Source organism: Mus musculus, chromosome 17 (assembly GCF_000001635.26).
Source record: "Mus musculus strain C57BL/6J chromosome 17, GRCm38.p6 C57BL/6J".
Taxonomy (NCBI): domain Eukaryota; kingdom Metazoa; phylum Chordata; class Mammalia; order Rodentia; family Muridae; genus Mus; species Mus musculus.
In genome coordinates this window covers 13758366-13780579 of record NC_000083.6, presented here as the reverse complement: position 1 = coordinate 13780579, position 22214 = coordinate 13758366, and the positions used below count along the sequence as shown (strand labels likewise).

At 43.7% G+C, this 22214-nt stretch overlaps 2 protein-coding genes across 28 annotated transcripts in view; one reads left to right on the top strand and one right to left on the bottom strand.

Moving 5' to 3' along the window:
- Afdn (afadin, adherens junction formation factor) overlaps positions 1-20189 on the bottom strand; it is a 145408-nt gene extending 125219 nt beyond the window's left edge. For 15 of the 26 annotated variants that reach the window (XR_385293.3, XR_001782046.2, XR_001782047.2 and 12 more), the window contains exon 1: positions 19802-20189. Coding sequence is in view for 21 of the 26 variants with exons in the window: in XM_006523752.3 (XP_006523815.1) it covers positions 19802-19906 (105 nt within the window). In the remaining 5 variants the exon portion in view is untranslated. The remainder of the gene's footprint in view (positions 1-19801) is intronic. The other 11 variants (XM_006523754.3, XM_017317275.2, XM_006523753.3 and 8 more) reach the window with 2 other exon arrangements.
- The window catches only part of Tcte2 (t-complex-associated testis expressed 2), a 44968-nt gene continuing 41930 nt past the window's right edge, over positions 19177-22214 (top strand). Inside the window, exon 1 of one of the 2 annotated variants that reach the window (NM_022311.3) lies at positions 19177-19294. Coding sequence is in view for 1 of the 2 variants with exons in the window: in XM_030249642.1 (XP_030105502.1) it covers positions 20353-20360 (8 nt within the window). In the remaining variant the exon portion in view is untranslated. Of the gene's footprint in view, positions 19295-20189; positions 20361-22214 lie in introns of those variants that run through there. The other variant, XM_030249642.1, reaches the window with a different exon arrangement.

The window sequence follows — 22214 nt, the reverse complement described above, 5'->3', positions numbered from 1 at the left end:
AAGGAAGAGGGGAGAAGGAGGGGAAAGGATGAAGGGGAGGAAGAGCAATTAAAGAAGTACTTAAAGGCAATAATTAAAGTCTTTTGTGTGCACCACAATGACAACTGGTTTAGGCAATTAGAAACTGGAGGGTCTCAAGAAAGGCAACATTAGCCTGACTTTGGTGCATGCCTTTAATCCCTGCAATTGGGAGGCAGAGACTGAGGCAGACAGACTCTGTGAGTTCCTGGTCTACAGAGCTAGTTCCAAGACAGCCTCAGCTACACAAAGAAACCCTGCCTTGAAAAACCAAAAGAAAAAGGAAAGGCAACAGTGAGGTGGGCTGAAAGCAAGAAAGCAAAAGTGAAATGAGTCATAAGCACAAAGGAAGGGAGACCTTCTTCAGAGGTCAGGGTAGAAATAGATATTGTAGTAGTGGTGGGATTCAGCAAAACAAAGACAGAACAGAACAAAAGCTTTTTAGCTAAAAAACAATAACAAAATCCAGCCAGGCAAGGTAAGCCTGTAATGCTACAAATTCAGACGAAGAGACAGGAGGATCAGGAGTTTCAGCCTTGACTAAGTAATAAAACCTATCTCAAAAAAAAAAAAAAAAAACTATTAAAAATAATAACAACAAAAGAACAAGACCTTACCCCTGATGTAGGTTTCCATTTGTTGTTTTGAGTCAAGCTCTAAAGTAGTCCAGATGCACTTCTAGCTGACTAAGGCCTAACGTAAGGTCATGATCCTCAAGCATCCACCTCTAGAATGGTGGGCAGCACCGAAAGTCAAACCCAGAGCTCCTGAAAGAAAAAGCCTACAATGACTGGCTCTCAAGAGAATAGAAACACAACAACAACAACAACAACAAAGAATGAGTGGAAATAGCCAGGCATGGTGGTGCATGCCTTTAATCCCAGCACTCAGGAGGCAGAGGCAGGCGGATTACTAAATTCAAGGCCAGCCTGGTCTACCAAGTGAGTTCCAGGACAGCCAAGGCTACACAGAGAAACCCTGGGGGGGGGGGGGGAGTGGAAATAGGGAAGAAGGAAGAGAAAGTAACCGAGGAGGGGAAAATCAAGAACAGCAGTAAAATTTCACAAGCACAACACTTTAAAAATGAAAGGCCAGCCTGATGCCATGGTTGCACACACCTGTAATCCCAGTACTCAGGAGGCTGAGGCAGGAGGATTGTGAGTTTGAGGCCAATCTGGGCCTCAAAGTGAGACCGTAATTCTATAAGTCACTAAGACACTAGTGAAAATGTTCTTGAAGGAATAAAACAGACCATGTGAGTTTTCCCTACATGCAACAAAAGAATGCTAGAAATGTATTCGCTACAATTCTCTAGAGGAACAAATCCAATAAAAATAATAGGTATTAAAAGGGAATTTATGAGACTGACTTACACAGTATAGTCCAGATAGCCCAACAATGGCTCAAATACACCAGAGCTGCTCAATCTGCCAGGCTTGGTACCTCAAGAGTATCAAGCTGAAGGCACTAAAGGCCTAGTGCATTCCTGAAGAGCTGCCAGTTTTCAGTCTACATTGGAAATCCAAAGAAACTGGGCTATGATTATCAGCAAAGGAATGCAGAAGCAGCAACAGCAGCAGCAGCAACACAGTAGATACATTTACCAGCAAAAGTAATGGCAAGCAGGCAAAAGCAAGTTTCTTTCTCTCACCTCCTCTTATTTGGGCTGTCACATTTAGTGTAGATTTTCTACCTCAAATAGCCTATCAAGAAAAGCCCTGATAAGGATGCCCCATCCAGTCAAGCTGACAACCAAGTCTAACCACAACAGACTTCACTGAAACATGACAAATGCTGTATGACAGATGATAATAAACAGTATCACTGGGGTGTCAGAAGCGAGGGCTCCCAGGAATAGTAAAGAAACTTGATTTAACTCTGCAGCAGGGAGTAGGAGACCTTAGGAGGCATGCCTGTCTTGCCTGAAGGGATTGTTCAACAGCTCCTCCCTTTCAGCTCACTGCAAGTGCCTGAGCTTGCTGTCCTAGGTTTCCTGTCTCTCCGCCACCATTTCCCTCTCGACGATATCTTGGCTCTATCTCCCTGACACGGTCACCCTGAATCCCTGGCTCCCATTACTCTTAATTAAGTACAAAGTTTCTAAGAATCACAAGTACTCAAATTAAGTAAACGATGAAAAAGTTCCCCACTCCAATTCTATGTACCATGTATACTTTCTACTCTGGTTAACAGTGTCATTGCATAGCTGGGATTTCCATAAACTCCTTTCTCTCAGACATGTTCGTATCTCTCGTAGAGTCTAAATCTACTTCTTCATAACCTTCCTTTTCTCCTTCCACATTAACTGTATTACCTTAACTCACTTAGGCCACTGCCTCGCTCAGACAGGTGCAACATGGCCCAGGTCTCCTGCCTCCACCCTGAAGGGCTCCTGCCAGCTCATCAGTGGGATGGTGCTTGGTTTACACTCCAGTGTCTTAGCTAGCTCCAGTCTCCTCCTCCCAACTAGACTAGTACAACCACAGCCACATTCAGATAAATAATATTTCATCTCTAACTCAAACTGTGAAAACAAATGGCCCAAGACAGTGGACCCTCTCATAGCTCTGTTTCTTTTTTGTTTGTTTTTGTTTTCCAGACAGTTTCTCCGTGTAGCCTTGGCTGTCCTGTATCTCACTCTGTAGACCAGAGTGGCCTTGAACTCAGAGATCCTGCCTGCCAAGTGCTGGGTTAAAAGCATGGGCCACCACCAACCAGCTGTGTTTCGTTCTTAAAATAGTGTCTCACTCTGGGAGCTGAGGCCAAGGCTGAGAGGATGAGCCCTACCTGGAACATACTAATTCTTGGAAGACAGAGGACTAGAAGCACTGCATGAGACTCAACACTTCTGCTCTTTCCCCAGCTAAATAAAGGAGGAAACACTTAAAATCCTTTTTCAGGGAGGAAAGCAAATCACTTAAGAACAATCACGACCTACATGAACTCAACAACTGTGAATACCTATCACACAGTTCTCCAATCCTATCACACAGTTCTCCAATCCTATCACACAGTTCTCCAATCACACAGTTCCCCGATCCTATCACACAGTTCTCCAATCCTATCACACAGTTCTCCAATCCTATCACACAGTTCTCCAATCCTATCACACAGTTCTCCAATCCTATCACACAGTTCTCCAATCACACAGTTCTCCGATCCTATCACACAGTTCTCCGATCCTATCACACAGTTCCCCGATCCTATCACACAGTTCTCCAATCCTATCACACAGTTCTCCAATCCTATCACACAGTTCTCCAATCCTATCACACAGTTCTCCAATCACACAGTTCTCCAATCCTATCACACAGTTTTTTCAATGCCCCTCTGCCCAAAATGAACTCGCCTGAACTTGGCCGTGCTCCCTGACACCCAGCTGCCACAGCCCTGAGACAGCATGACAGTGCAGGTAAGTGCCTTCTGCCTAATCCCAACTATCCCAATCTCATCTGAAAACACAGCTTATAAACACATCCCACACCCTACCACCTACACAAAGGCATTTTTTTAAGTAACCATACTAAAATCAAGCTACATAAGAAAAGGATCATGTGTCAAGTTGTCAGTCTCACTTGTACAGTAGTGACCTATCTACCATGTGTGACTACTAAACAAGTAAACATGAAAATAGAAACTAAGAAAGTCACCTAGACCTGTCCTGCTAATACTGCATTTCTTAGCAGGCAGGTACACTTCTCACTCTCTCCTCTGAGACCACATGCTTTCATCTGTGTAAGCCAGCCTCTAACAAAGCCTGACAAGGAACAGGTTCTCAATCAGTCCTAGTCTGAATGAACAAAGACTGCCTGCACCTAAGACAACTCCTCACAATCCAAAGGTAACCTTTAAATGCTCAAAGGTTGTTTTGTTTTGTTTTGTTTTGTTTTGTTTTTAAAGCAGGGCTGGGCCATTAAAAAACAAACCAAAGAAAAGGGAACAAATGCTTCTTCTCTGTAGGAACTCAGCCTATGCTCTAAGCACCAACTACTTCTAAACTTTCTGTTGCTTACACACATCGCTCATGATGTAAACCAATGAGCACTGTAAAGTACAATCTGCAGTACATCTCTAGAACTGAGCTGGTATTAACAACCACCTACATTAGTAATCAAACACTAACATCAAAGCTTAAGACTCCACTGAACTAATAAAATGTCGAAGCACCTAAACTTATTCCAAAGCTGCAAACTAAGAAGCAGGGCTTTGTGCCACTTCATTAAATTATAAATAATAAATACAAATTTAAAGTAAAGTAGTACTTTACTCAAGAATACAAAGGACTGTAGAGCCAGATGCTATGTTATATTTATGTGTGTGTATGTATGTATGTATGTATGTATACACACACACATATATAGGTTTGAATATGCTTGACCCAGGGAGTGACACCATTAGGAGATGGCTTGTTGGATAGGTGTGGCCTTGCCAGAGGAAATATGTCACTGTGTGGGTGGGCTTCGAGACCCTCCTCCCAGCTGCCTGGAAGCCAGTCTTCTCCTAGCAGCCTTCAGATGTAAGATAGAGAACACTCAGCTCCTTCTCCAGGGACATGCCTGCCTGGATGCTGCCATACTTCCCACCATGATAACAGACTGAACCTCTGAACCCGTAAACCAGCCCCAATTAAATACTGTCCTTTATAAAGTTGTTGTTGAAGGTGTCTCTTCACAGTGATAAAACCCTAAGACAATACTAAGAAGGTTATTTTAACACATATTTAGTGAGATTTGTTCTCATGATAAAATTAAGTATGCAAATACGTTATTCTTAAAATACTTAAGAGAAGGCCTCTTTTTCCTAAAAGGAAAGCATGAGGGCCCTGCGGTTGTGTAATTACAATTTCTACCACTTCAGTGACCTCTGTAGACTGCAGTTCAAGTAACTGCAGAAGTAAGTAGTTCTGAGGCTTTGTTTTTCGTGTGTGTGTGTGTGTGTGTGTGTGTGTGCGCGCGTATGATGTTTAGTATGTGTTATGGTTTATTTCTGTGTGCACATGTGTGCCGCATGCCTGTGTATAGGTCAGTGGGCCAGTGTTTCCTCAATCCCTACTTATTTTGAGACACAGTCTGGCACTGAATCTGAAGCTCACCACTCCAGCTGCACTGAGTGGCCAATGAGCATCAGGATCTGCCTGTCTCTACCCTTCCACCTTAGCATTAGGGTCACAAATGTACACATCAGCTTTTACACGGACGTTAGGTATTCAAACTCACTTCTTTATGCTTTTGCAGCAGGTACTTACTTCAACAAACAAGCTAACTCCCCTGTCCAAATCATAATTTTTAAATTGTACATGGCTCTGAGTCCTGCTCAGGACATGAACTCTCTTTGTCTTGAATTTCCACAATGTATATGGTTTTTGCCTGTCATTTAGTAGCTATCTCTATTATCAAATGGACTGTTATGGTACTACAATGTTTAAGTAATACTAATTTTAGTTCATAATAACCACAAAATATAGATTATTTTAAAATAATGTACTACATAATTATTTTAGTATTGTCGCTAATTTCTGTTCCCAATCTATAAATTAAACTTTACCATAGAGGTGTATGTATAAAAAAATTGTGTGTGTGTGTGCGTAATTATATATATATAAATACGCACACACACACACACACACACACACACACATGTGTTTGGTACTATCCCTGGCTTTAGGCTTCCATTGAATGAATGAATCCTTAATGAATCCCGACCAACCAGGGAGGCCAACTGGTTTAGCTCCCCACCCAGAAGCTTTCTCACCAAGCTTTCCTAACCTCACACAAAGGAAAAACAAAAGCTCATCCGTGGACGGAAGTCTCATCAGCTTACCGCTAAGCCTGCCCTGTATATGAAATTCCCTCCTCTTTTGGAACAGCTCACATTCATCTGCATACAGTAAGAATCTGCTAATCACAATCAAATACTGCCTATGAACTATTTTTCTAGAATTCAAGTGCTACCTTGAGAAAACGGATATAGAATATTATATATACTATAGTTTCATGATATCAAATTAGCTGAGCTTTAGCAGAAAGGAGAATCAGGGTCTCTAAAAGTCACAGAAGGAGGGTGTTTTGTTTTCAGTGAAGCAGTAAGAGGGAGGGACCAGGGACTCCTCCAGCGGATGTCAGAACACTGTCAGACTCCTTGTCTCATATTTATTTTCTCTTTCTCCCTGTCCCATGAGCACAGGGAGGTTTCAGTAAAGCTACAAAGTGTCGTTCACACATCCAGCACTCATGCAATTTTGGCTGTTATGTAGGAAACAAAGTAACTCCATACTCTGCCTGAGCTATTGAAATGTGGCATGTATCATCTGAGCCAAAGACAGAACAATCGAGCTCAAACAAAGACTGTAACAGAGCTTTACAAGTCAAGATAAAAATCAATATACTATAGACTGACTGCCATCAGCCAGATGACCTGAGTTCAATTCCTGGAATCCACATGATCAAAGGAGAACTGCTTCCTGCAAGTTGTCCTCTAACTCCAACATGTGCCATGGCACACACTCCCATGCATGTGCATGCACACAGTGAGAGTAAACAAACAAACAAACAAATGAAAATTTAGAAATCAATACTCTGCCAGGTGTGGATTACAAACACAGTAGTTAATAGGCAAATGTCATCAGACTACCTGCCCACAAATCTCTGCTACACAACTGACTAACTGTATTCCCTCACACTAGTCATCTACTCTTACTCTACTTTCTTGTCCATTCACAAATGCAAACAGCAAAAGACCTACCTCCCAGGGTTGTCGTGAAAACTGAAGGAGAGAACATAGAGAAAGTATTCACATAAGTATCAGACTAACAGTGGGCCTCAGGAAGAGTGGAGCATTCTTACCAGAATAACCTGGGTCAGTTTTAATAACTAAATTCTTGGCAGAGATGCATCTAAGAAATATGATTCATTACTGGCTAAAATGGAAATGATTAACCAGATACAATATGTACTCTCCCACCCCTAAGTAAAATAAAATCCTGCAAGAAACTCAGAAAGGCAGTATGCATTTCTTCAGACAGCATACCACTGGATACTTTGTTACCTTTGCTTTTATTAGTATTTTCCAAATATCTAAAACATGCATTTTACAATAAAACAACACTCACCTTTAAAACTGATAATTTACTACAGCTAATCCTGTCAGGTCTAACAGTATTCAAGAATACTAACAGTCACTCAAAACAAAACAAACAAAATCAACAACAATATTCCTCAAAACAACAATTTTGTAAATGTAATTTTTTAAATTTAATCTGTAAAAATCAGCAAATATGGCATAAAAATCACGTTAACTGCACCATGAACTCACCGAGGTCATCTCTGCCAAACTTGCAATAAAACAGTTTTAAACACTGGAAGGCCTAAACATTAGACTCAGTAAAATCACTGTCCATGGTACTCATGGCAGGCGGCGCCTCTCAGATAAACAGGGGCTTCGCTGATCTAAAGAGATCTTATTACAAATTCACATACTTAGGAATTATAATTCCTTGTCTGAATTGTAATGTCCTTATAAATTAATGTTTAATAGTAAGCCTATTTCACTAAATGGTTAAAAATAGTACACCATCAAAACAGTTCAGTAATGCTGTCTACAACATTAAATATAACAAGGACCCAATGAGCCAAAGAAACGTATACACACTCAGGAATTAACAGTATGCTGTACTGTTATGAAACAACTTGCCACTAGATTAAAAGCAAGGGAATCCTAAAAGCTGCCAGTCAGAAATCCAAGTATTAAAATTCCAAATGGACACGATAGGTTTGGGCATATAAAAGCTGCCTGTGCTTGTATGACTATCTTTTTATCAAAATTTACTCTAAGAAAGGAAAAGATGACACGAGTGAGCACTGAGATTCTCTGTTTAAAATAATAAAAAGGTCTGTTTTGTCCTATTCATGTGTGTGTGTGTGTGTGTGTGTGTTGTTACCTATTTTCTAATGGGAGGGAGAAAGAAAAGTTGTGGATTTGGGTGGGTGGGGAGGTAGGGAGGATCTGAGAGGAGTCGGAGAAGGGAAAACATGATCAGAATATATTGTATAAAAAGAAGTATTTTCAATTAGGAGGAAAAAAAAAAAAGAGGGTCCAGGCTGGAGAGATGGCTCAACGGTTAAAAGCACTGACTGCTCTTCCAAAGGTCCTGAGTTCAATTCCCAGCAACCACAGGGTGGCACACAACCATCTGTAATGGGATCCAATGCCTTCTTCTGGTGTGGCTGAAGACAGCTACATTGCACTCATATGAATAAAATAAATCTTTTTTAAAAAAAGAAAAAGAGCAGGGTGTGGTGGCACACGCCTTTAATCCCAGCACTTGGGAGGCAGAGGCAGGCAGATTTCTGAGTTTGAGGCCAGCCTGGTCTACAAAGTGAGTTCCAGGACAGCCAGGGCTATACAGAGAAACCCTGTCTCGACAAACATAAATAAAGAAAGAAATAAATAAATAAAACTCAAGAAGTTAGACTCCAAAGAACCAAATAACCCTATTAAAAAATGGGAAACAAACCTAAACAGAGTTCTCAACTGAGGAAACTCGAATCACTGAGAAGCACCTAAAGAAATGTTTAACATTCTTTATCATCAGGGAAATGCAAATCAAAACAACCCTGAGATTCCACCTCACCAGTCAGAATGGCTAAGATCAAAAACAGGTGATAGCAGATGCTGGCAAGGATGTGGAGAAAGAACACTCCTCCACTTATGGTGGGACTGCAAAATGGTACAACCAATCTGGAAATCAGTCTGGCAGTTCCTCAGAAAATTAGACATAGTACTACCTGAGGACCCAACTATACCACTCCTGGGCATATACCCAGATGCTCCAACATGTAATAAGAACACATGCTTCACAATGTTCATAGCAGCCACATTTATAATAGCCAGGAGCTGGAAACAACCCAGATGTTCCTCAACAGAGGAATGGATACAGAAATGTGGGTACATTTACACAATGGACTACTACTCAGCTATTAAAAACAATGACTTCACAAAATTCACAAGCAAATGGATGGAATTTGAAAATATCATCCTGAGTGAGGCAACTCTGTCACAAAAGAACACACGACTGATAAGTGGGTATTAGCCCAAAAGTTCAGAATAGCCAAGATTCAGCCGGGCGTGGTGGCGAACACCTTTAGTCCCAGCACTGGGAAGGCAGAGGCAGGCAGATTTCTGAGTTCGAGGCCAGCCTGGTCTACAGAGTGAGTTCCAGGACAGCCAGGACTACACAGAGAAACCCTGTCTCGAAAAACCAAAAAAACAAAAAAACAAAAAAAAAAAAAAATCAGAATACCCAAGATTCAATAAATACACAGGCCACATGAAGCCCAAGAAGGAAGACCAAAATGTGGATGCTTCAGGGCTTCTTAGAAAGGTGAACAAAATACTCTCACAGGAGGAAATACAGAGAGAAAGTGTGGAGCAGAGACTGAAGGAAAGGCCATCCAGAGACTGCCCCACCTGGGGATCCATCCCACATAAAGCCACCAAACCTGGGCGTTATTGTGGATGCCAGGAAGTGTTTGCTGATGGAAGCCTAATATGGCTGTCTCCTGAAGGCTCTGCCAGAGCATGACAAATACAGAGGATGCTCGCAGCCAACCATTGGACTGAACACGGAGTTCCTGATAGATAAGTTGGAGAAAGGACTGAAGGAGCTGAGGTGGTTTGCAGCCCTATGGAGGGAGCAACAGTGTCAACTGCCCAGACACCCAACCCCCGGAGCTCCCGGAGAATGGACCACCAACCAGAGTACCCATGGCGCTGGCCACATATGTGGCAGAGGATGGCCTTGTTGGACATCAGTGGGAGGAGAGGCCCTTGGCCCTGAGGGTGGTCAATGCCCCAGTGTAGGGAATGCTAGTGTGGGAAGACAGGAATGGGTGGGTGGGTGAGCACCCTCATAAAGGGGGGGGGGGAGATAGGGGGCTTCCAAAGGGGAGACCTGAAAAGGAGAAGATACTTGAAATGTAAAAAAAGAAGATATCCAATTTAAAAAAAAAAGGAAAAAAGAAATATAAAGTAAAAACAGATACTACTTCCCCCAGTCAGAATGGCGTCATTAATAAATCTGACAGTATGTGTTAGAAAGCAGGTGGAGAAAAGAACCCTTATTCACTACTGGTAGGGGTACACACTAATAAAGCCATTGAGAAAATCAGCTTGGAAATTACTCAAAAAAAGTAAAAATAGAATACTATGTGGCCCAACTATTTCATTCCTGGGCATGTACCCAGAGAGGTTCACACCCTACCACAGAAATATCTGTACCCTGTTTTCTTTCTGCTGCTTTATTCACTGTACGAGGAAATGGAACAGCACAGCTGTCCTGTCAGCAAGTGAGTGAATAATGAAAACCTGGGATACATATAAACAGGATATTTCTCCGTTCTGGAGAAAAATTAAGTTTAAAATTTTGTAAAAAAAAAAAAAAGTGAATGGAATTAGAATATGAAATGAGGTCAAATACTCTCAGAAAGAAATAAAACAAATGTTCTCCCTCAAATATAGAATATAGACAAGAATCTATGTCTATGTAAGCAGATGTATCTGTGGGGATAGGACAGCATGGAGGGAAGAGAACAAGGAAGGCTGAATGTGGAGCTGAGGGACTGAGTGCAGGACCGCAGGTGGTCAACACACGCTAGGAAAGAAGATAGAAGCTAATTGCTTTTCTAGCTCTAAATCTGTTATGGATTTTTGTGTTTGGTGGTGGCTAAGTACATAAAATTATATTCAATACTAGAGTGTAAAATTTAATGTGAAGCCTCGCATGTTTCACATGCCAATTTTAACTGTATATTAACTTCAGTAAGTTGTACAGAATTTGGCTTTGGTTAATTTGGGTGTGTGATATTTGTACTTACTTACAAGATTTTTTGATAATAAAGTTCACTAAAACACAAGAAATAGAAAACATCGGGTCTTCTTGTAAAGCAGCACTCTGAGTAGACACAAGAAGGACACAAGCTCTCTAAGAGTTAACAGGCATAGGGCAGCATTTACCTGCTTTCCTTTGTTTTTACTTTATTTTATGTGTACATATTTTATTGTATATCTTATGCTTGCATGTATTTCTCTACACTACATGTGTGCAGTGCATGCAGGGGCCAGAAGAGGGCATCAGATCACTTAGAACTGGAGTTACAGACAAGTTGAGAGCTGCCACATACGTAGGTGCTGGCAATCAAACCCATGTCCTTTGAAAGAGCAACCAAGGTTCTTTTTTTGTTTTGTTTTGTTTTGTTTTAAGACAGGGTTTCTTTGTGTAGCTCCGGCTGTCCTGGAACTCACTCTGTAGACCAGGCTGGCCTCGAACTTAGAAATCTGCCTGCCACTGCCTCCCAAGTGCTGGGATTAAAGGCGTGCACCACCACCGCCCAGCTACAACCAAGGTTCTTAACCACTAAGTGTCTGTCTCTCCAGCCCCTGCTTGATTTCCTCTAAGAGAGTGCATGAAATCAAGCAGCAGAGAACCAGGAGCTCCTAACCAATAAAATAGCCAAACAGCAAATGGGCATGCTTTTCTCTGGTCAACATTTGTCAATGCACTCTTCTATCTTGAAAACCAGAGATGTTATGTTGCATTCTCCAGAAGAGGTCTTCCCAACCTGGAAACAATTTATGGCACATTCCTCAGCACACAGCTGGACTCCTCTGGAGCAGGTTCTCAGCCTATTTCTCTTACTAATATGCAAGCTGGTTTTACTTTTACTCACTGTTTTACACAGTGAGTAAAAGGTCAGGATCTGCCTAACTAGTTAGCAAACTCCAGCAAGTTCAAAAGGGCAATAAAGAAAGACAGTTCCACCCAGTCCATTCTGACACTACCTGGGAGCTAACAGAAGCAATGCCAGTGCATGCCTGCTGGCCTGCTGTACTAACAGCCAGTCTAAGCCATGGTGTTCAGGATGTTTGTTCTAACTACAATGTAGTTACATTTACAAGGAAAGCATGTCAGATAGATAGATTAAATATATGTGAGTGTGTGTTTGTTTTCAAAGTAAAAACTTATCGGTGTAATCAATCAATTTCCAAGTCTCTAAATAATTTTATTCCTGACACAGACTTATAAACTTGAGTCATGCAAAATCTCATATTTCTCAACTTTTAGGCTCAGCTTACATTAGGAAACTACTCTATAGACCTGTAAACTTTTTGTTTGTATGCTTTTCACTTTATTAAGTACATTCACTCTCCACATTATGTGATATGGGTCATTCACATATGCAAAACAGTGAATTTTTTTTGTCACTGTAACTAGAACAAGATCCAAGCCACTAATAGGGGGAAAGAAATATAAGCCAGATAACCTGAGACCAGCAAATACAGTCAAGTGCCCTTGCTATCTGTGACTACTTTAACCCAGTTCTGAATTCCTACATGCTTGGGATCAAAGCTATTTTCAGAACTCACATTTTTCCGGGTTTCATAGTATCTGCATGCACAAAATAAGGTGTCTTGAGGATAGGGCATGAATTTAAACGTTACATTTATTTGTTCAATTTATGTTACACCTTATAAACACAGTCTACTTGTAATTCTATACAATATTTTTCTTTTTTCTTTCTTTCTTTTTTTTTTTTTTTTTTTTTGGTTTTTCGAGACAGGGTTTCTCTGTGTAGCCCTGGCTGTCCTGGAACTCACTTTGTAGACCAGGCTGGCCTGGAACTCAGAAATCCGCCTGCCTCTGCTTCCCAAGTGCTGGGATTAAAGGCGTGTGCCACCACACCTGGAACAATATTTTTCTTATGCCTGTATTTTTGCTACATATGAGGTCTTATATTGATTTTTTTTTTCCACTCAGACTGTTTTAGATTCTGCAGCATTTTGGATTTTAGATTTCAAGTTGAACAGAGATAAGAAAACTGTGCTCCTGAATACAGAAAGCCCATCCTTGATAACACGCACACTGCAATCAACTCGAAGGCCTAGAGACAGCAGCAAGCAGACACCAGGGGCTTCTTAGGCCTCCATGGCATGTCAGTGACAACACTTAACCAGTCAGGAACTGATGAGGAATCATTGGGATGTATAGAACACACTCCTTAGTACCTATCTTGCAAGTATAAATGCAAGTCAAGCACATACGCATACAACGATACAATAATACCCAGGCATTATCTAGGTAGATGAGCTGAATCTGCACATAACCTCTGCCAGGAAACTAATAGAAACCCCAAACTTCTGAACAATAACCAATAATCTATCTAACATAGACACAACTTTAAAATATTAAATCACGGTAGTTATTAGCAATTGCCATTTTATTCATAATAAAGTAAAGTAAGTTTGTATTGAAATAGTTGTATCTGACATTACCCCAGAGTTCAAGTCTAGCAAAATTGTTTGAAAGCAAGTTAAACCAATGCCACCAGAACAGTAACCAATGTTTAGCAGTAATGCTCTGCAGACTACAACTACTCAATTCACCCATAATAACATAATGATAAATGTGTTTCTTAAACTTCCACCAACCTGGTACCATATTCTAATATGGTTCCCTTTTTATTCACTATGAAAGATACTTCTACAGATATTCTACTGCTGTCATTTAATCACAAAATTCCATAAAAATCTAGATTTACAAAATGTATATTCCACTGGGCCAACAAACTGCAAAAAGTTATTTTCATTGGTACAGGAAAACAAACTAATGAATTAAAGCCAGTCTAAATAAAGTAGTTAGCACTACTACCAGTACTGTATCTAGGCGGTCAAGCCCCAGCTCAAGAAGGCTAAGTCAAGTCTCCAAGACTGCTACAGAGCAGACTGTGTGCAAAGTTACAACAAAGCACTCAGGAAACAAGGAGCTACAGAAACCACTCACACAACAGTTCACTCTCCATGGTAAGTCAAGAAATGTTGTCATTACAGGGCTAGTACTATGGCCTCTGCGAATTAGACACTGCCAGCTGCCAGCTTCTAATTCTCAAACTCCTCTTCCAGTATCTGATATAGAAAATTTCTCAGGACTTCAAGACAGACTTGTGATTCCAGAGAGCAGCTATTGGGGATATTTGTAAGAGGCAAGTGACACCTACCTGGTTGGTATATTTGAAAATAACAACCTGAATGTTATCTGTGCCAAATGTGTAGCAGTTATACCAATTAGCCAGCTAGCATGTTGTAGGTTTATAGAATTTAAAAACTGGCTACCATGAAAAAATATTTCCTTGTCAAAATTATTTTTTTCTCTTCTTCCTATTATAGTTCTGATTTTTACTCTAGAGTCAAAAAGTACCTAAGTACATGTCTGATAGTGAAAAATGGGGTATATCGATCAAGCATTTGAAGTGGAAATTTAAGGGTTCTTTGGAAAGTCGGTGTTTTGCTGGGGCAAACAAGTGAAGGAACATTTCGTTTCGTTAAAATGGACACAGGGGTGAAAGACCAAGGCAGAGTCTGAAGGAAGGTTTCGCTGAAGCAGACACGAGAGAGGATGTTCTGTTAAAGCAAGAACATGAAAGGACACGTGATGAAGGATTCTTTGCTAACAACATGCAGGTACTGGTCTGCCTTACATTGCTTAGTTGAGCTGCATTTGTCAGGACCCATAGAGAGAAATGCACCAAAAAAACTTCTGGTGATGTAGTGCTGTTTCTTGCCACTTCGGCAAACTCAGGCTGATTGAATATAGGAGCTGAGGCAAGACACTTGAAGGACACATGATGTTTGGAGGGTATAAATAGGACCCCACAGAGTGACAGAGAGCTTCACTTGCTGGTACAACACTTCGCTGTACAATGCTTGCAGATCTCAAGTCTTCGCTGATCCTCACTTCCCTGAGAGGCACAGCTGAGAACTTTTCCTAGTGTTCTTGCTGGTCCTTCCTGCTGACTGGAGCCAGGCTGTGGCCTAGCTGTCTCTACTAGATAGTGCCACCACTGCTGATTCGTGTTAACTATCCTAACTCATCTGAACTGGACTGCTGGTGTATCCATGAAGTGTTTGCGTGTGCACCAAGCTGCAGCTGCCTGCTAACCTGTGAACTGAACTGCCAATTTCCAGACAACACAGATGGGAGTTGCTACAAAGTACCTTTCTAAACAGGTCCACTTCCCCCATGACCTTTCTTTTCTACTACCTCTGGTGGGTGGTGGGCTGTATGGGAGGTTAAAGCATTTAAGAACCATCATTAAAATAGGATTTGAAGAAATTAATGTTATAGGCATTGGCAGTTCTACTTCCACTTATGTGTGAACTTCAAACAGAAACGCAAGATATAAAGTATTTACAAGTTAGATGTTCAGGTAAACAGGTTTTAGCAGTTCAACCATCTAACAATTACACATTAACCTGTTAAAATATTTCTGGACATCGCTCCCGTCTAAAGGAAATACAGGGGAAAAGAGTGGAATAGAGACTGCCCCACCTGGGGATCCATCCCACATGCAGACACCAAACCCAGACACTATTGCTGATGCCAAGAAGTGCTTGCTGGCAGGAGCCTGATACAGCTGCCTCCTGAGATCCTGCCAGATCCTGACCAATACAGATGCATATGCTCTCAGCCAACCATTGGACTGAGCACAGGAATCCCCCAATGAAGGAGATAGGGGAAGGACTGAAGGAGCTAAAGGGGCTTTATCTGGCATCAATGGGAGGAGAGGCCCTTGGTCCTGTGAAGGCTTGATGCCCAGTATAGAGGAATGCTAAGGCAGTGAGGAGGGAGCAGGTGGGTGGAGGAGCACCCTCATAGAAGGAGGGTAAAGGGGGGATGGGATAGGGGTTTGCAGAGGGGAAACAGGAAAAGGGGATAACATTTGAAATATAAACAACTAAAATATCCAATTTAAAAAAAATACTTCTGGACAATGCCATCATCTGAAATTGTTTTATGTACATAAATTTGGATAAGAGCTATAGAAACACAAAATTTACATCAGTTATTACAGGACATAAAGACTTTAGAAAATCATAACAATAACTACAGGTCAATAAGCTAAGGAGGAAAAAAAAAGCCAAGTATACACATCTATAATCTTAGCACTGAGAATGCTGGGACAGAGAATCACTAGCTGCTGGCGTGTCTGAGCTACTCAGGAAGACTCTGTCTCAAACAATAACAATAAAAGTAAACACTAACAGAATGACTGAGCACAGTGGTACAGAAGCACTTGGGAGGCAGAGACAGGCAGATTTCTCAAAGTTTAAGACCAGAGTGGTCTACCAAGTGAGTTCCAGGACAGCCAAGGTGGTTATACAGAGAAACCCTGACATGACAGAAAAGAAAAAAGAAAAAGAAAAGGAAGAAAGGATCTATGAATACTAAAGCTCACCAACAACTACCACCTGTTTCATTTATAGTCACAGAAAAAAAAAGATTTTCATCAGTACCAATACTTAAACTACAACTGTTACCTTCAAAGTTTTCAAATATAATTAGGTTGCATGACAAAGCATCATTACCCCTAAGTGCCAGTCTGAAAGACAGATGTAGCTATAATAAGCTATGCAGTTACCACCGCTTCTCCTGAACACTTCCTAGTCCACCTCTCCTGGCAATTCTCCATGTTATTTTTTGCACACATCATGTGTAATATCATCACATGACTTCTCAAGAATAACCAAGGAATTAGAATGAATCATGTTCACCTATAATAAAACACATGTGGGTGTACACAAATTCTGGATTATTTCTCCCCAGAGGCAAAAAGGCAACAATGAATTAAATAAATAGTGAATGACTAAAAAGTATCTCATGAAGCTAAAGTCAGTAACTTAGCAAAGTTTATCAGCATAACCTTTATGCAAAAGTCAGAACAAAACAAATTTTTACTATGTGAACAATTTTCAATGAATTTTTATAATTTTTTTTGCCAGGAATATTCAATATTTCTTTCTTTATGCTTACTAAGTACCAACTGTGACAGACAGCAGTTCTGCAAGGATAAATATTTCATTTCTTGCCTTGTGTAATGAAGAGGGAGAAAAAAACAGCAATTCTGATGACAAGTCTAGGTAAGACCTGGGGATGACCAGAGAAGACTTCTTAAACAGTACTGGAAAATAACAAAGATTCAAAGGGGCACTCTCCCATTAAAATCATCAGAAATCCCTAATTTCAAAGCCCTAATTTTAAAAGGAAAGAGTCCAGTAATGCTTTGAGAAAATGTTTATCAGTTTCTATAGTGGCCATGGTATTAATTGAGTTAACATCAATCTCCCAGTCATAAAATGTTCACGTTGAGTTTAGACTGTTAACTCTTTTTTTCAAGAAGTACACAAGTCCCAAGTTAAGGACTGACTGAAAACTGCTCAGCAACACCTTGCTGGTTCCCAGAACGGGTCCCTTTACACAGAACTGTAAACGTGAAGGGAAGTGCAAGCTTAATCAGGATGATGCATTTTCTTTAAAGGTAAATGTAACCCACAGAGAAAGCGAAGACTCATCCATCAGTGGCTATCACCACCAGACACAACCAAGTCACAGGTGACACTCAACACTGTACCAAAATAAACAAACAATAGAAAACACTCATCATGCTCTCACCAACAAGCATAAAAGACTGCCCAATTAAACAAATACAAGGCTTAAACCTTCCCACAAATCAACTTCTGCAGGGAATCTTTTCAATGGTCACTGAACATCTACAGGGGTTGGTGTACTTCCTATCCTCTTGTAGAAACCTGCTTAATTGTAACAGCCAAATGGAATAAGAAGCAAACAGGATGGTAAAACTGTTTGCAGATGCAGCTCAGACACAACAGGCTGCAGCCACTGGTCTTACACTACTCATAGAACTCAGCTTACTTATATGATATAGTGTGCTAATAAAAAACAGCTTCAAATTGAACAGAATAATTTTAATAGTACTCAAAGATTCTCTAAAACAACAAAATAGAAAATGTGAGCTAGCCATTACATTTTGAAAACAAATTAATTTCATTATGAAAGGCTTTCAATTACAAGTTGTTTCTAAAAATAGAAATGTTCAGATGTAAGAGAGGGTAATGAAAAAGATAATTTCATTTAAGTCCTGTAATTTTTTTCATTGTCTACACAACTCTTTACCTGCAGAAAACTGGGGGGGGGGGGGGGGAACATTCCACAAAACATGCAACTTTACTGTTCATCTCTCCAAAATGATAAAGTTTCAAGTGAATGCTTATAGAATAGAATCCAGTTAAATCTAAAATATTTAATTTAAAATGTTTTAAAGCTAACTCCTCAATTTAAGACTAAAACACTAAGCTGTTACTTCTCAACAGAAAACACATCTTTTCTTAATCAGATAAGAACTCTGGGGGAGGGGGAGGAACAAGGGAATTCACTTGACTAGCAATATTTTACTTGCAAAGTTTATCCTGCCATTTAAAAAAAAAAAAATCAAGCTAATTATTCTGAAAGACAAAATAATACTGAAACTATATTGATTCAGGGCTCCTTTCTAAAGAGTCGCTTGTAAGGCTATGAACGAACACTAACTACACAGTAAATTTGCTTACTAAAATACAACTCGTAAAATCGTTACAGAAGATGAATTATGAATCAGGAGTAACTTAACATCCACCGGTGTTCAAATTGGCCACCTGAACCTAATAATTTACCTTAGCTTGTCAAATAGGGATCGAGAGAAAGGGCTCTAACTAGGTCAAGTGTGCTCACAAGAAGGTGAGAGGGAAGGAGAGGAAAACCTGCCTTCCTCCACCGGCAAAATTAAGTCAATCTGAGAAGACTGCTCAGATCTACCAAATCTGTGTTCGCGGCTAAGCGCTGGCTGCTGTGTTTCAGCAAGCACCTCTTAGGTTTCAAAGCCAGAGCTATTTCCAAATCCGGCACAAGTCCTGGGTATAGTGTGGGGTCGCGTGGAACAGGTCTGCCCAGCCACAACTTAACCAAACGCCCTTTGGCCCGCTGTCTAACGGAGGCTTCCCCGAGGCTTCCCGCCGGCCACGGAACTCCTCCGACAGTCTCCCCGGTACCAACCGGCTGGCTGGATACCGGCCCTCACCCCACCCCCAAGATCGTCCAGAACGCTTCCCGCAGCCCCGCTGCGTACCGCCAGCGCACGGGGCTGGAGCAGGGGTTTATCTGTCTGCCCGCTGCGCGCCACCGGACCCCGCCGGGCTAGAACGCACGCGCGCCGTGGGGCGCACGGGGCTCACACCGCCGCGGGCATCGGCCGGTCACGTGGCCTCGGAGGGGCCGAGATCCGCGTCCCGACGGTTCGAAGACGCCATCAAAGAAACCGGCGGCGAGGAGCGCATCCCGCAGGGGAAGGCCCGCGGCCTGCGTGGGCCGCGACGGGGACCGGTGCGCTGGCAGGTAAGGGCCGGGAGGGCACAGGTGGGTCGTGCCGCACAGGTGGGCGGCCAGGTGCAGTCCTGTGGGCGCAAGCGGGGCCTGAGGACACAAGTGCGCGCCTGGAAAGGATGCGGGTGACACAGGTGGGGTCTGAGGACCCACGTGGGTGGCCAGGCGGAGTCCCGGGGACACAAGTGCACGTCCAGGTGTGTCTCCGCGCGCAGGTGGCCGGCCCGCCCTCTGCGCCGGCCACCAAGCCGCCCTGGACCCCGCCCGGGCGGCGGGGCACCGCAGGAGGCGACAAGGACGAGCGCCCCTAGGGACCCCGCTGGCCAGTACGGTGGGCGGAGGCCGAGGGGACAGGGCCGCGGGCGAGGGCGGGTCCGCGGGCGGACGGGCGGGCGGGCAGGCCAGCGGGGGAGGGGCGGCCGCGGGACCCCACCGCGCTCTGCCTCCCGCGGCCTCCGCGTCGCCGGCCCGCGCGCGGGCCCCCTCCCCTCGCACCCCGGCGGCGGCGGCGGCGCTCACCTCGGTCGGCTGGCTGATCTCGAACAGGTCCAGCCGGTTGGCGTTCCAGTGGTGAATGATGTCGGCCAGCTTCCGCCGCTCTTCGTCGCGGCCGCCCGCCGACATGATCGCGGCCGCTCCTCCCCAGGGCCAGCCGGGCCGGAACACCGCAGGCCGCCTCACCGCCGCCGCCGCCGCCGCGCGTCCTCCGCCGGGCTCGGCCCGCGTCCGGCCCGCGCCGCTTCAGCCCGCCTCAGCCGCGGCCGGTGCGCCGAGCGCCGCCCCCCGCCCTCCCGCCGCCGTGCGCGCCCGCCCGCCGTGCGCGTCCCCGCGAGCGCGCGCCGCGCCGCTAGGTGCTGCCGCGTGGTCGCGCGCGCGTGCGTGCGTGCAGGGGCGCGTCGGGTGTCAGCGGGCCGCACTCGCTCTGTGCCGGAGGCGTGAGTCCTCACCGGAGCCGCTCGGTCCTGCGGCCGCGCTCGGTCCGCCCTGGGCAGGCTCAGGGGTGGCGGACGAGCTGGCGAGCAGAGGGGCGGCGCCCTGACGGGCGGGGCGACCCGGAGCTGCAGAGCGGGATGGACAGGTGGGCGTGGGCTGCGCGGCCGGCGGAACTGGCCGGCCATCCCGCCGCGGCCCTGACGCCTGGGCTGCGCTGGCTGCTGGGGTCAAATCCCAGCTGACCTTTCTCCGGAGGAAAGATAAATTATTATGGTTGTGTGTGAGCGTCAGTGCAAATGTTTTCCGAGCCCTCCTCCGGCTCAGGGTGCCTTTTGGATCCCCCGCATTCCTCAACCCCGGCCAGGGAGCGGCGGCGCCCTTTGTGTCTCCGCGGAGCGCATGCCACCTCGGGGAAAACAACGAATCTGAGTTAGAACGGGGAGAGAGAGACACTAGCGTGAGTTTTGTTAATCTTTTAAAGCCTCCCGGTGAACCTAGAAACCCAAAAATTATCTTGAACAGCAAATGCTCTGGGGTTTAGAGAACGTTTGTTTCTTTGTCTTTTTCATTGCCTCTTCCGTGCCAAAAACAATCTGTTTGCTGGAGAACACATCCGGAAAGAGCTGTTTTCCCCTGTTCATCCAGGTAAAATTGGTGTTTGGCATGCTCTAAGGGAAAGCCTTCACCGGAGCTAAGAGAGCAATACGCTGTATTTGACATGCCCTCTTTTATTTCTGCTCTCTCTCCCTTTTCCAGTGAGAAGATATGTTTTCTCTCTACCAGTTAGATTTCTTCTTTTGTCAGAAAGAAGAGCATCTGTCCTCCAGGCTGGGCTTTGTCTCCGTTTGCTCTGCGACTGCACTAGCGCAGCAAGGCTACATAAGGAGGCTTTTCAGCAGAGGAGCCTGGTGTTGAACTCGTGCCATGGGGAATGAATTCTTCTATAGACCCCTCGTCCTCTTCTGGAAGTTAAAGGGGGGCGATTTGCAAAAAAAGCATATGTGTATGAATGTGTCTTCCTGTCCTAGCATTTTGTGCCTTTAAGTCCTTGTGCTTCTGAGTGGACTCGACTGTCAGTGCCGCTCAAGGCCCTCACTAGCCTCCACACTCAGAGTTCCCCTGACAGAGCCAGTGTAAACTGGTTTTCACAGCATGAGCTGTATTCCTGCTGAAGAACTGGCTTTTACAGAATTTGCAAAGCTAGCAATTAGACAACTAACACCCATGCCACTGTGTTGTTAAAGGGAACATTCAGTATTGCTAGAGACCGAGAAAGGCTCTCTGCAGCGTTGTTTTTATGGGAAGAAATATGTATGTAGAGAAGCCAACAGACAGTGCAGGGCTAAATCCATGTCCGCTGCCCTTGGTTTCTGGTTTACTTTAAAAAGCTCCATCTGTATCATCTTCACAAGTGAACCAGTTCCCAAAGTATAATGCATTGTAAGTATTTAGTATATTGATAACGGCTTGAAATCTACAGAATACCTGTGATTTTTCTCACAGCCGAAAAGACCCGAACTATTATGTGTTCAACCAAGGAGAGCTTTAGGCTGGGCCCACTATTCCACTAATCCTCATTGTTTGAGACGCAGCGATAAATGGGGAGTGGTAGGCCAGGCCTGTGTTCCAAGAACAGGGAGGCGTGGCAGGAGGATGAGGAATTGACCTCCTAGAAGTTGAAGAAAAAGAAAAGGGAACCAAAACAATGTTCTGAGTCATGTGTTGTGCTATCCATAAAAGACGGAGGGGATGTAGGTAGCCATTATAGAACAGCCTACATCCTGAATATGAAGGGGACAGGTGCTTAAGCCAAAAGGTTTCCAAAGTTCATGAGGTCCTAGGTTCTGTCGTCAGCATCATAGAGTTATGCTTAAAGATACTCAGATGACAGTAAAGATGAAGCCCTGATCCTTCTTTGTCCATAAGCATGGTGACTGGTCACACCTGACAGCAGGATGTGGAAAAGGAAGAAGAGCCTAAAAGCCCCCTGAGCTTTGTT